The sequence below is a fragment of the Odocoileus virginianus genome, unplaced genomic scaffold, assembly GCF_023699985.2.
Source record: "Odocoileus virginianus isolate 20LAN1187 ecotype Illinois unplaced genomic scaffold, Ovbor_1.2 Unplaced_Contig_11, whole genome shotgun sequence".
NCBI classification, from domain to species: Eukaryota; Metazoa; Chordata; class Mammalia; order Artiodactyla; family Cervidae; genus Odocoileus; species Odocoileus virginianus.
This window is the reverse complement of record NW_027224328.1, coordinates 1,160,199-1,174,887: the sequence shown is the minus strand read 5'-3', so window position 1 is coordinate 1,174,887 and position 14,689 is coordinate 1,160,199. Positions and strand designations below refer to the sequence as shown.

General features: G+C 37.0%; 1 protein-coding gene across 1 annotated transcript in view; it reads left to right on the top strand.

Annotated features, from left to right (window-relative positions):
* The first annotated feature begins 4,363 nt into the window (after window positions 1–4,363).
* LOC110144653 (pregnancy zone protein-like) overlaps window positions 4,364–14,689 on the top strand; it is a 52,913-nt gene continuing 42,587 nt past the window's right edge. Inside the window, exons 1-7 of the mRNA XM_020904637.2 lie at window positions 4,364–4,510; window positions 6,751–6,931; window positions 8,087–8,237; window positions 8,385–8,437; window positions 9,572–9,592; window positions 10,042–10,210; window positions 12,123–12,207. Coding sequence (XP_020760296.2) covers window positions 4,428–4,510; window positions 6,751–6,931; window positions 8,087–8,237; window positions 8,385–8,437; window positions 9,572–9,592; window positions 10,042–10,210; window positions 12,123–12,207 — 743 coding nt within the window. The 5' untranslated portion in view covers window positions 4,364–4,427. The remainder of the gene's footprint in view (window positions 4,511–6,750; window positions 6,932–8,086; window positions 8,238–8,384; window positions 8,438–9,571; window positions 9,593–10,041; window positions 10,211–12,122; window positions 12,208–14,689) is intronic.

The window sequence follows — 14,689 nt, the reverse complement described above, 5'->3', positions numbered from 1 at the left end:
AGACACTAAGTATTTTAAGTATGTTAAATTAAATCTAATCCTTGGGGAGCTACTCTTAAGCAACTTTATAGATAAACTGAAGCCCTGAGAGGTTAAATAATTTGTTGAAGAGGTCACAGTGAGGAACCTGGGATTCTTTCCAAGAAGTTTGACAATTGAGTCTATTCTCTTAAGTACTTTGTCACCCTGCTTTAAGGTCAGTTAGAAAATTCCCATATTGTATTTTCAGATTCTTTCTTTCCAAATGCTTTTCCTGCTTATACGGCGATACTTTAGCCAAGAAAGTCACAAACTTATTTTATTTATTCTTTCACTCAACAAATATCTATTAAGTGTCTATTAAACTGATGACTGGAATTTCATTACTCTATTTTCATTCATATGAGTTAAGTGGTTACCTACTATTAAAAGTTGGAATACTATAACATTGATCTTTGACTTTGACATTTGGCTAGACAGAATCTGCCATTAGGTTCAGTTTTGGCCTCTGTATTTCAACATCATTTTGAAATCCCTGAAATTGTGCATGATCAATAAACTTATGGTCTTTGTAGGTAATAATTACATAAAATCACTACCATAATGTTGATAATTCAATCAAGACATGATCTGTGGGTTTATTTTAATATTATGATATTTACTTATGTGTTTTAGATATATCTTAGAGTGAAAAACTTGCTTGTCTTTTGCAAAAAAAAAATCCAAAATACTGATATTTGCACAAAGTCTCTTAAATCAATAAATCACGAACTCATTGTAGCTCATCAGCCCTCATACATCCAACTGTCTTAAATATATTTCTGGTATTAAAAATGTATAACATTTAAAATGGGTACTTTTGACTCACTTTGAAATTTTCTGTACTCATTTATTATAGTGGTGGGAGGTAAAAATAATAAAAGTTTTCATTTTTAAACCTCACCTTTTTCTTCCTCAACTCTTGTCAGTGTTTATATTGCCCCTGGGAGTTGCGTAAGAATAAAGGAGAGAGCACAGAAAGAAACACTGAATCCAGGAAACAGATACACAGCAAAACTCTTGATCTTAGAGTTCAGAAATGGGATCTCACTTATCTTAGAATCCGGAAGTGGGATAACTGTCATAAGAATGTACTTTTGTGAGTTTATTAGAATTAAAAATGAAATAATTTTTTTCCTATCAGTCATAAATCTAACTTGACTGATTATCTTGACAATGAGGCCTAGCTTTGTAAATCAGATTATTTGTAGGCACTTTCTAGAAATATAATTATGCAAGTCATAGTTTTGACAGTAATAAAAAGCACTTTGAGGTTTTCTATTGATAAAAGTATATTTAAATTAATAATATTTCAATTTCGCCAAAGATATTGAGCATATCAAATGATTCTAGGTAGGACTGTAGCAATTAGTAACCATTTATAAGTGCCTTTTTTGTAATGTTTCTAGACAGTGAAAGAATGACTAATAACTGAGTTCCAAATCCTTTTGCAATTGACCTAGTTTCCAGTGGTGTGCTTTCAATAGAATTAAGGAAGTCATACTTGATTCATCAGCTGATCGGTAATTAAGCTCCAGTATTCTCGCCTGGAGAATCCCATGGACAGAGAAGCCTGGCGGGCTGCAGTCCATGGAGTCAAAAAGAGCTGGACACAACTGAAGCAACTAAGCACTGCACAGCACAGGTAATTGAAATTCTTTTTCAATGATGATTGCAATGCAACCTTTGGCTTATAACTTAGATAACTAAATATTCAGATGATGATGTTATAACAGAACTTCTTGTGTTTTTTTCCTATTTTAGAAAAATACTTATTTTATTTGGTTGCACTGGATCTTAGTTGCAGCATGTGGGATCTTAGTTCCCTGACCAGGGATAGAAACTGGGCCCCCTGTATTGGGAGCGTGGAGTCTTAGCCACTGGACCACCAGGGAAGACCTCTATCTCTCTTTATGTGAACAAGACTTCTTGGTGCTTGCATCTATAGAATAGGAAGTAGAATAGGAATATTCTAGAATAGAAACATAGGAGAGTAGAACATAGGAGAATAGAAAACATAGCAAGAGGATAGGTGAGATGTGTGTCAATCTAGCAGTAAGTCATATTCATCCAAAGACACATAATCTGATTGGGGGACCCAGAGGGATGGAATACACAAATAATTTCATTTAGAAATGACTTTCAAACAAAATTTTTCTTGTGTTTAATATTATTGAAATTATAGTAGCTATATATAGCTTTGATAAAGAATATATTGACCATACTTATAATGATAGCTTGATCTAGAAAAATCTATTACTACTCAGAACTGGATAGGTATAAGAACCTCTTTTATAGTTTTCATTATCTTTAGTTTCAGAAATGTATGATAGAGTGATCTTTAAAATATATTGAAGCAGTACTTCCCCAGTGGTCCAGTAGTTAAGACTTCACCTTCTAATGCAGGGGGTGAAGGTTCAATCACTAGTCAGGGATCTAAGATCCCACACATCTCGAGGCCAAGAAAAAAAATAAACGAAGTATAAAGCAGAAGTAATATTATTAAAAATTCAATAAAGACTTTAAAAATGATCCACATCAAAAATTCTTTTTTAAAAAATAAAATATATTGAAGCATGAAATAACAGGGTAAAATTATGTGGGAATACTAGATTGAGCAGAAACAAGAATGATGCAAAAATTTCCAACTTTTAAAAGAATAGTTTGCATTGTTTTAAATGGATAATGGTAGGCAATAAATGACTGCAGTATTTACATTTCACTGAATACATTTTCAAAGTGGTATTTCACTTTATTTTTAAAATATCAGTATTTATAATATATTTTTTGTTATCTTACTCATGATGAGAAGTTTTAAAAGCTAAGCTTGTGTGAAAAGTTAAAATTCTTTTGGGAATACAAGGAGGGAAAAGACTGAAGACCACAAAATTATGTAATATAAGCACTAGCAGAGAACATGGAGAACATACTGTTTATGCTCTATGATAAATATTTTAAATGTATCTACTATCATTTTCAATTAAAAATCACAACAATAAAGTTATATAACACTTCAGATTTATTCTTCTACTCTAGAAGTTTAAACTGTAATGGTGATTTTGCTTCATCAAAATGTGGATTTTTATACTTAGTCATTAGGCGTCTGGCTAAAGTAAGGGATTGGTATATATCCAAAAAAGTATAATTACACCTATGAAAAGTTACTTGGAGCATTGTTGAAAATCATTTATTATTTATTATAAGTTACTTTATTCCATATTAAGCTGGCAGAGAATGAAGATATTTACTTATGGCAGTGTAGGAATGCAGGGCGGAAGTGGAAAGAGCATAGTTTCTAATGAGAGAAGAAACCAAATGAAGCTGAAAAGTTTTATCTTCATTCAGCAAGCATTTGCCAGGTACCAAGGCCTCACACAAGTATTCTTACAGTTTACTTTAACCTAGCATTATATCACTCATAGTTTATTATCATCATTGGAATTTTATTTTTTAAATTAATCTTTATTGGAGTATCGTTGATTCATAATGTTGTATTAGTTTCTGTTTACAGCAAAAGTGAATCAATTTTACATATACATATATCCACTCTTTTTTAGATTCTTTTCCCCATATAGATCATTACAGAGTACTGAGTAGAGTTCCCCGTGCTACACAGGAGGTTCTTATTAGTACTTATTTTATATATAGTAGTGTGTATGTCTATCCCAGTCTCCCAATTTATCCCTTCCCCCTCTCCCCATGCTGTCCCCCTTTGTAGCTTTTTTCTACATCTGTAACTCTATTTCTGTTTTGTAAATTAGTTCATTTGTACCATCTTTTTAAAGATTCTAAAGGTTATTTTCTTAGAAGATAAAATTAATTAATTGGCTTTATATTCTAGATGTTAAATGAACTAAGAAACTATAATAATGTATTATGTGGGTTCATTTTCTTTATAAATAAATATAAAGATAGCTATAAAAAGTGAAAACTAAGCTTTCAAACAATAGAGAGATTATATTTATTTTGTTTAAAATTCTGGGATAAATTTTCCTTTGTTTCGTTAAAGAACTCTATTGGTTGACGCTCAGGGAATATGTGCTGTTCCTTGGACTTCCAGGAAAAGATCCGTGTTGTGTATTTACATAAGTAGCTCTTAATTTCACCAAATCATATCATTTATTTTTATTTTTTTCTTAAAGATGTTTAAAGTGCTGATTAACAACCACAACTAATGTAGTCTCAACATTCTCTTTTTCAGGCCCTTTGAAAATTTGAGCAATTGGATGGAAGTGATCTGCAATTGATTTTTTTATACTGAAAGTAGTTAATATGTTACAAAAATAAATGGTTAGCCGTTTACTTTCACTATCCATCAGGTAAAATAAAAACCAGGGATTCTGGAACAAGAACAGAGTTCAAGGAATCAAGGACTCAGATTCCCATTCTTTCCTGGTCCTCTCTACACCATGAGGGGACATCAATTGCCAAATCCAGTCTTGATTCTGCTTTTCTTGCTCCTTCCCAGAGATGCTTCAGCTACCTCCAAACCGTAAGCAACATTTCCAGAAAATTCTAATGCCCTCCTCTCTCCCATTCTGTTATATGTTTCTTGATGTCTGTCTTTTTGTTTATTTCCTAATTCTCTATGAAATTATCTGCTGTTGAAAAGCATTGAAAATGATTACCACAGGTGGTAAAAGGTATACTCCAGTTCTAGAAAACTCAGAGACACAAGGTAATAATATTTGTGAAATATTTGTGAAACATTCACCTACGAAGATGATGGAATTCTACAATATTCACCAAATAAAAACATATAATTCCTACAAAAAAAAAAAGATAAATTCTTTACTGGCTAATGAAAAAGGCTACAATGTCTTGTCTTGGCCATTGCAAAGTGACATAGTATCTGTGTCTCCTCCAAGTCATGGGTTCCCAAGATGGATAAGACCTAAAGATAAGCCAGGATTTGTGTGTCAAGTCACTCAATCCTTCACCAAATCTTTAAAGGCTAGCATTAGATTTTGAGAACATACAGATCAACAAAATGTGAGCTGTGACCTCAGTACCCCATAGTATAAAAGAGAGAGAAAGAGAGAGAGAGATGGTGCACAGGGAATGAAATAAAATGCAAAAACAGAACCAGGATTCTGTGGGAATTGTTGTTGTTCAGTTGCTAAATTGTGTCCAACTCTGCGACCCCATGGACTGTAGCCTGCCAAAGTCCTCTGTCCAAGGGGATTTCCAAGAAAGAATACTGGAGTGGGTTGCCATTTCCTCCTCCAGGGGATCTTCCTGGATCAGGGATCGAACCCTCATCTCCTGAGTCACTAGGGAAGCCCTCTGTGGGAATACTGACAAATAATACCTAACTCCTCATGGGAACTGATATAAACCAAGGGGCATCACCAAAGTCTACATAAGGAAGCTGTTTTTGAGATGAGTCTTATGAAGCAAATAGAAGTTTTCCAGCTAGACCAGGACATTTCAGATAGATCGACAAGCATAAACCACCAGAGCATCACAGAGTACAGTATGTTTGGACTTTTCTAAATGATAGATAAATTGCAACTGAGGAATGAGGAATCCCAGAGGAATTGTCTTCTGGGTGTGTGTGGTAATACATCTGATGCTTAACCCAGTTTGTCTTCTATCTGCAGATAGTGGAAGAAAGAAAAGAGGTAAGGTTGCTTCTGAAACAGTATTGAAAATAGATTCAGTTCCTCTCCATGAATTGTTATCTCTTTAATGTTTCCTGGAACGAAGTGATTTGTGATACCATCATACGAAACCCAAGACCACACACAGACAGATTCTCTTATTGGTTTCAATGACGATTAATTATCAATAATATTGTTTGTTAATAAATTAAAAGTGTTTTGAGAGGACTGTTGACATATTACTGAGAATTAAAGATGTAAGATATTAATGTGTACAACATGCATATATGTTGTGAAAGGATTTTCCCCATTGAACTAACTAATCTATCACATAGATTAATCTAATGATTTATCTAGCACATCTGTCTCTCAGCTATCTACTTTTGAGGGAGAGGTAAGAACATTTAATTTCTGATCTGTGAGCAAATTTCAGTTACACAATACAGTGTTATCAGCCATAGTCACCACATTAGATATTATATCTTCAGCTCTTATCACCTCATAAATAAAAGTGTATGCCCTTTTACCAACCTATTCCTATTTCCCTCTACCTCCCAGCCACTGGAAAGTACTTTTCTACTCCATGTTTCTAAGTTTGACTTTTTAAAAAAAAAAGATTCCACATGTAAGTGATACCAGACACAATTGTCTTTCTCTGGTTTATTTCACCTAGCATTGTGCCCTCAAGGGCCATCTATGTTGTCACAAAGGGAAGGATTTCCTTCTTTTTTTAAGGTTGAATAGTGTTCATGTGTGTGTGTATGTGTGTGTGTGTGTGTGTGTGTGTGTGTGATCACATTTTCTTGGTTCACTGAAAATTTCTAATTTAGAAAATTACCTCTATCCAAAATATATAAGAACTCATGAGTGCTTATCCATAGCTTACGAATAGGTTTGCTAATGTTGTAAGGGTGACTATTTCCACAATACCAGAGAAATGTATGGGTGTTTAACTTGGTAGGGGGTTTCTGAGTTTCTAAAGTCTCTGGATTGGCCTTTGAAGAATATATTCCTTTGCACTCCTGCTGAAACCTAACTCAGTTCTGTGACTGATGAAGATAGCAAAGATTACCTAGAAAACAACCACAATAACCCCTCCAAGGCTGACCCAGACCCCTCTTCTCCACAGGCAGTACCTGGTGCTGATCCCATCACAGCTGTATGCTGGTGTTCCTGAGAAGGTCTGCGTCCTGCTGAATCACCTCAATGAGACAGTGGCGCTGACAGTAACTCTGGAATATGAGGTGCAGGGCAGGATTCTCTTCACAGACCTGGAGGCGAAAAACTCCTTCTACTGCCGCTCCTTCACGGTCAGCATTCCTCCTTGGGGAAAGGGAAATTATTACAGAGAGAGCACATTAGCTGATGCCTTGGGTTCTGACCCCCAACAATTAAAAAAACCTCAGCTTGGTGCTCTGTGATGACCTTGATGGGTGGGATAGGGATGGGAGGGAGGCTCAAAAGGGTGGGGATATGTATATTCATATAGTTGATTAACTTGGTTGTCCAGCAGAAGCTAGCACATCATTAAGCAATTATATGCCAATAAAAAATAAAATACAAAATAGAAAAATGAAGAAAACTCAGGAGTACAGAATGAATTCCAAATAAGTCTAAAGATAAAAGTTCTACTGAATATACTTTCATAATATTTACAAACAGAACTGGTGCAATATACAAAAGATAATAATGGTTATAGGAGGGATTTTATTTGCTCTTAAAGCAAACTTTGAAGGTAAATAATGTTCATGCATTTGCAGATATAAACACATAGATTCATAAAGTTTAGTGACTTATCTAAGATTTCCCAGGTGATTGATGGTTAATGTACTGTCCTTGTAAACTTTTCTAACTTAAAGTATTACATAGTTAATCATACCAGCTTATTACCAATAATAATATACAGTGCTGCTTTTGACTGTTAGAAAATAAATTTTAAAAATTATTTTAATACTACCATATTACTGTCAAAATGAGAACTTGTTATTGCCTTCATTGTCATGACTGGTTGAAGAATTATTTCATTTTTATTGCAATGACTTTTCTCCTTTAATGAAATCAATAAATTGCTGCTTTCATGTTACACAATCATATTAATCTATAAAGCAGGGGGCATTCCATTTGACCCTGAAAAAATGAAAATGAAAGTATCTGTTTCTCAGTTGTGTCCAACTGACTCTTTGTGACCCAGTGGTCTGTAGCCCACCAGGCCCCTCTGTCCATGGAATTCTCCAGGCAGGAATACTGAAGTGGGTAGCCATTCCCTTCTCCAGGGGATCTTCCTGACCCAGGGATTGAACCTGGGTCTCCTGCATTGCAGGTGGATTCTTTACCATCTGAACCACCAAGGAAGCCTAGCCCTTACTAATTCCCATGGAACTAACCAGAGAAATGAGAAAGTCACAAAGGATGAGACATTCAGAAGTGGATCTGGACAGATTCTTCAGCTCATTTCTGTTTTACAGATTCCAAAGTCAGCTTCCTCAGCATTCATAACTGTGCAGGTGCAAGGGCCAACCCAGAACTTCGTAAAGAGGAAGCCAATATACATTAGAAAAGAAGAAAGCCTAGTCTTTGTCCAGACAGACAAACCCATCTACAAGCCAGGACAAACAGGTATAAGGAACCAAACAAGCAAAGGCAATCTGAAGGGTTGGAGGTGTGGTTCTCTGTTACCTTTAGGAAACCCTGGCACATTGTTATTTGTGTTATCATCCTGAACTTCCACTGGTGGCTTTCATGAGAAAAATCTCTGTGTTTCAGTGAAATTCCGCATTGTCTCTATGGATGTCAACTTTCGCCCTTTGAATGAAACGGTGAGTCTCATAACAATGGCTATTTTGTTGTTGTTCAGTCTCCAAGTTGTGTCTGACTCTTTGCAGCCCCATGAACTGCAGTACACCAGCTTCCCCGTCCTGCAAATAACTCCCAGAGTTTGCAAAAGTCCATGTCCATTGAGTAAGTGATGCTATCTAACCATATCCTACTCTGTCGCCCTCTCTCCTTTGCCTTCCATCTTTCCCAGCAGTAAGATTGGCAGAAAAAAAGGCCAAAATGTAAAACCTGTTCTTTGGAGAACCTGAGACCAATATGAGATACTTAAATCTACCACAGAAAGTTCTCCAAAGCATACGGCTATTGGAGGATAAGGGAGATAAGTTCAACTACATTCTTAAAGTTAATTAAATATTCAGTTGAAATTATCTCCTTAAAGACTCAATTATTCTAAACGGGCAAAAGAAAATAAGTGCATTTGATATCTCTCTTAAGAGAAATGGAGAATTTCTCACAGATAAAAGTTAACTGCAAAATAAAACTCATTATTTGGACCTTTTTACATAAATCTAGGTTGCATTATTTCATAAAATGAAATCATGATTTCTTTTGTTTGTTTGTTTGTTTGTTTGTTTAAGAATGGTTTTTTCCTTCTCTTTAAAAAAAAAAAAATTATTTGTTTTTGGCCACGCTGGGTCTTTGCTGCTCTCAGACTTTTCTCTAGCTGGAGAGCGGGGGCTCCTCTCTAGGCGCAGCGCACAGGCTTCTCATTGCAGTGGCTTCTCTTGTCGCAGAGCACAGGCTCTAAGGTGCTGGGCTCAGCAGTGATGGTTCCCAGGCTCTAGAGCACAGACTCAATAGTTGGTACACACAGGTTTAGTTGCCTCACAGAATGTGGGATCTTTCCAAATCAGGAATCGAAACTGTCTCCTGCATCGGCAGGTGGATTCTTTACCACTGAGCCACCAGGGAAGCCCCCATGATTTCTTCAGAGACTATGTCCCAGACCAAACATATGAAGTGTTATGACTCAAACAGGGCCACATGTCCTCATCCAGACAAGAACTGAATAGGCAGGCTCACTTCCTGCTGGTCCAATACTGTTTTAATGCTGGTGTCACAGTTTTGTCTTTCTATACTCTATCTCACATTCATGCCATTTGTTTTCTTTTCAGTTCCCGGTGGTTTATATTGAGGTAGGTAATATCTTGTGTCTCTCACTTGGAATGAGGACTCACTGTGAGTTATATTAACGCCTCTTTCCACTTTCTCCTTCCCCACTGGCACTTCTCCAGAACTAAATAAACACTGTTTTCCCTGTCTGTCATAAATCCTGGGGAGAGTGGATAAGATGTCAATGAAGGAACAAAATACCCTGAGATGATGCAATGTAGTGGCTCTTGCAATATTTCTGACCGAGATGGGTATGCATAATCACAAAAAGAGCTACTATCACCTGTCATATCTCAGCTGGGCAAGTTTCCCTTTTCTCAGTCTAGAATTCCTAGAAACCTTTGATAATACTTCTGGTGCCAATTTACCAACCATCTAATTAGCCTACTTCATTCTCCCTGAAAATCTGTCCTTCTACTCAAAACTATATATTTTAATTGCTTCAATATATATCTGATGCTTTTACCTATAGGACCCCAAAAGGAACCGGATTTTCCAATGGCTCAGTCTCAAATTGCAAGGGGGACTCAGTCAGCTCTCTTTCCCACTCTCAGTGGAGCCCACACTGGGTTCCTACAAGGTGGTACTGCAGAAGGAGCCTGGGAAAACAATAAAGCACTCTTTTAAAGTGAATGAATACGGTAAGAATTCCACACATGTCAAAGACATTTATGACATTAAAGAATGTAAGATTGGATCATTTTTACATGTAGATGACAAGCAAAAATCTGGCATATAACAATTGAAAAGTAGCAAGTATTTTTATTTATCTAAATATTTGCCAAACATTTCATGCAACTATCTTATTTAATCTTTACAGCAGCCCTCTGAGGCAGATACTATACCATCTCTATTTTACAAATGAGTATATTGATACTAGAGAAGTTAAAAATTTACCAAAATCACGGAGCCAAGAAGCAAAAGAGATTTTAATAGATCCCACAGACCCTATTCAAACATAAATTGTTAACCAATATATTGTATCTACATGCATCTCTTGATCTATATCTTACAACAGGACGTATTTTCTGGGGTTACATCCTTGCTGTCTGTAACCTACATGTAATCTATGCTAATAATAGTACTCAGACATTGAAACCATCTTATTAGTTATCAGTCATGTGGAATTTCTAATGTAAGTTAAATACATCATGCTGTGGATAAGGAGTTGTTGTTCTCTTGCTAAGTCATGTCCGACTCTACAACCCCATGGACTGCAGCATGTCAGGTTTCCTTGTGCTTCACTATCTCCTGGAGCTCACTCAAACTCATGTCCATTGAGTCAGTCATGCCATCCAACTATCTCATCCTGTGCCCCCTCTTATCCTCCTGTCCTAGGTCTTTCCCAGCATCACAGCCTTTTCCCATGAGTCAGCTCTTCACATCAACTGGACAAAGCATTGCAGTTTCAGCTTCAGCATCAGTCCTTCCAACGAATATTCAGGGTTGATTTCTTTTAGTATTGACTTATTAGATCTTCTTGCTGTCTAAGGGACTCTCAAGAGTCTTCTTCAACACCACAGTTTGAAAGCATCAATTCTTCGGTGCTCAGCCTTCTTTATGGTCCAACTCTCAAATCCATACATGACTACTGGAAAAATCATAACTTTGACTATATGGACCTTTGTCAGCAAAGTGATGTCTCTGCTTTTTAATACACTGTCTAGGTTTGTCATAGCTTTTCTTCCAAGGAGCAAGCGTCTTTTAATTTCATGGCTACAGTCACCATCTGCAGTGATTTTGGAGCCCAAGAAAATAAAATCTGCCACTATTGCCACTTTTCTCCATCTATTTGCCATGAATAGCAGACTTATCACAAAAACAGGATTCTCCATTCTCACCAGAACTGCCATGAGAATTATAGAATAGGGATTAATTATAAGAACAACTAACCTTATATACAACTGCGTGGGGGAGGCTGGAAAAGTCTGAGTCCAGTCACCAGTTGGTGGATCAGAGGAAATTACTAGCCAGGCTTCCTGAAGCCAGGGTGAGGATGTACAGATCAGAACTTACAAGGGCACATTCAGATTCCAGAGTGGGCCACTGAGGGAAACTGGTAGAAGAATCAATGCGAGAATGTTAGCTCTCCCTCCTCCCACTTTGGTATTTCTGTAACAGGGATCTGGTGGTGGGCCTAGGGTCTCTATGAGTCAGCAGGGTTAGAAGTTGGGAAGAAGAGCTAGAACAGACAGGGAAAACAATAAGGACAACCTGAAAGTTTCTGGCCCCTCTGCACCTGTGAGCATGTCTAATCATGGTGACCTTCAGAGACTAATGGAGCTGTTTCCCTCCCACCTTTGAAATCTTGGACAAATTCTGAGGAGAGTCTAGGAACTATAATACCAGCCTAAGTTACCATGGTGCTAACTGCCCGTGGGTATGAATGACATTTCTTTTTGCCAATAGTGACCTGCCGCTCCTCATTGTAATTGAAATCACTTCATGTGACTCTTTGTTACAAAATTCTGTAATAGAATCATTACTACTTCTCTTGCAAGACTTTCTGCCTGCTCTCACATTTGTGGTTTTTTTCCCTTTTGTTGACAACAGTTTTGCCCAAGTTTGAGGTCCAAGTGAAAATGCCCAAGAAGATTAGTTTCCTAGAGGATGAATTTGAGGTTTCCGTCTGCAGCTTGTGAGTTACATTTTTTCATCTCATTTCTATTTTTCTACCCTGTTTGTATTGCACATAACGACTACTGACCTTCCAAATATTTTAATTAAAGAAGTAATGAGTCTCTCCAACTTGTCTGCGCTTAGACCAAGGAGCAGGGGTGATGGCATGCAACATGTTTACTACTGTTAGTAAAATTATTAACTGAGCATTTAAAATATGCCAGGCAATGTTTAAAGTGCCTTGCACTTATTTGCATTTTTGTTCTTACACTAACCTTGTGAGATAAGGATAATTCTCATTTTACAAATGAGGAAACTGTAACATATAAAGAATAAACTAACTTGTTCAAGTTCCTACAGACAATAAATGGCAGATTGGAATTTAAATCCAACAGTCTGGCTCCAGACCCTGAACCTTCCTCCATAATTCTATATTGCCTTGGCAAGTAACACAAAAACATACATATAGCTGCATGAGGCATTTCTATATACCAGACACTGGGCTAAAATGAACCCAAACCATCTAATTCTGGAGCCCATGCTCATAGCTTCCATGTTATTCCATGTCTTATTATCTCCAATTTTATTTGTCCCCATTTTTTTAAATTCTGGGAAGCTAGAAAGAAGTTAAGCAGACCCTCTATCTTAAATTCTGGATACATTAATATAGAATTAAAAATGCATGTCATTTAACTTTTTTGCAAAGTAGAAATAGAGATACAGACATAGAGAACAAATGGCAGGGACACCAAAAGGGGAAAGGGGGAGTGGGATGAATTGGGAGACTGGGATTGACATGTATACACTACTGATACTATGCATAAAATAGATAACTAATGAGAACATACGGTATAGCACAGGGAACTCTACTCACTGCTCTGTGGTGACCTAAATGGTAAGGAAATCCAGAAAAAAGGGGGATATGTGTTTCTGTATAGCTGACTCACTTTGTTGTACAGCAGAAACTAACACAATATTGTAAAACAACTATATTCTTGTTTAATAAAATGAAATTTTAAAAAAGAAATAAACAAAAATGCATGCTATTTATTTCTTCCCTGATTGCCTTTGGGCAATAAAGTCCCCTCCATTTACATCAAGGAGTTTGGATTTACTGCTTGCTTTTAAAAACAACATGAAAAACGTGTGTTTTCCTCCTTCTCACCAGCTCTGATTCTTTACATTTTTTCATCAGGGAGAAAGCCTTTTGTGGCCCCACCTCTAAATCTTAGGAAGGATTCAGTACTCTAAATCTCACTTCATGTCTCAGGGAATGTCCATGGAGGTGGTCCAGAAAGCATACTTTAGTGGACTCTGGGAGAAGGCAAGGGTGGGATGTTTCAGGAGAACAGCATTGAAACATGTGTATTATCTAGGGTGAAACGGATAACCAGCTCAGGTTGGGTACATGAGACAAGTGCTCGGGCCTGGTGCACTGGGAAGACCCAGAGGGATCGGGTGGAGAGGGAGGTGGGAGGGGGGACTGGGATGGGGAATACATGTAAATCCATGGCTAATTCATATCAATGTATAACAAAAACTACTGTAATGATGTAAAGTAATTAGCCTCCAACTAATAAAAATTTAAAAAAAAAAAAAATAAAAAAAAACAAAAAAATTTCCAAAAAAAAAAAAATAAATAAATAAAATTAAAAAAAAAAAAAAAAAGAAAAGAAACAATAGACTGAGTTCACGCCTTAGTCTGCTCATGCTATCATAACAAAATACCACAGACTGAGGAGCTTATTAACAACAGAAATGTATTGTTCACACTTCTGTTGTTGTTCAGTCACTCAGTTGTGTCTGACTCTTTGTGACCCCATGGACTGCAGCACGCCAGGCTTCCCTGTCCTTCACCATCTCCCAGAGCTTGCTCAAACTCATGTCCATTGAGTCAGTGATGCCATCCAACCATCTCATCCTCTGTCATCCCCTTCTCCTCCTGTTCACAGTCCCAGAGGCTGGGAGATCCAAGATCAAGGTGCCTGCATGGTCACATTCTGGTGAAGGTCCTCTTTCTGGTTCAGAGCATCTTCTTATGTCCTCATGTGGAAGGAGGGACAAGAGATCTCTCTGGAGCCTCTTTTATGAAGGCACTCACCCGTTGAGAACTTTGCCCTCCTCCCAAAGCCCTCACCTCCTAAACTATCATCCTTTGGGGTTTAGAATTTCAACATGAATTTCAGGGTGACATAAATATTCAGGCCATACATCACATCCTTCCATCAGATTTGGCAGAATCCAACTATCATGATACAGTTCATTTATAATATTTTTGTTCTGTAATTACTGCTTTCCCATTTAATTCCTCACTTATCCTCTTAAAACATATATAAGTTAGGGAGGACTTAGAAATACACTCTTGTGACTTCCTTAATGGTCCAGTGACTAAAAATTTGCCTTCCAAAGCAGGTGGTGCAGAGTCAATCCCTGGTTAGGGAGATAAGATCCCTCATGTTTTGCTGCCAAAAAAGCAAACATAAAACAGAAGTAATATTGTA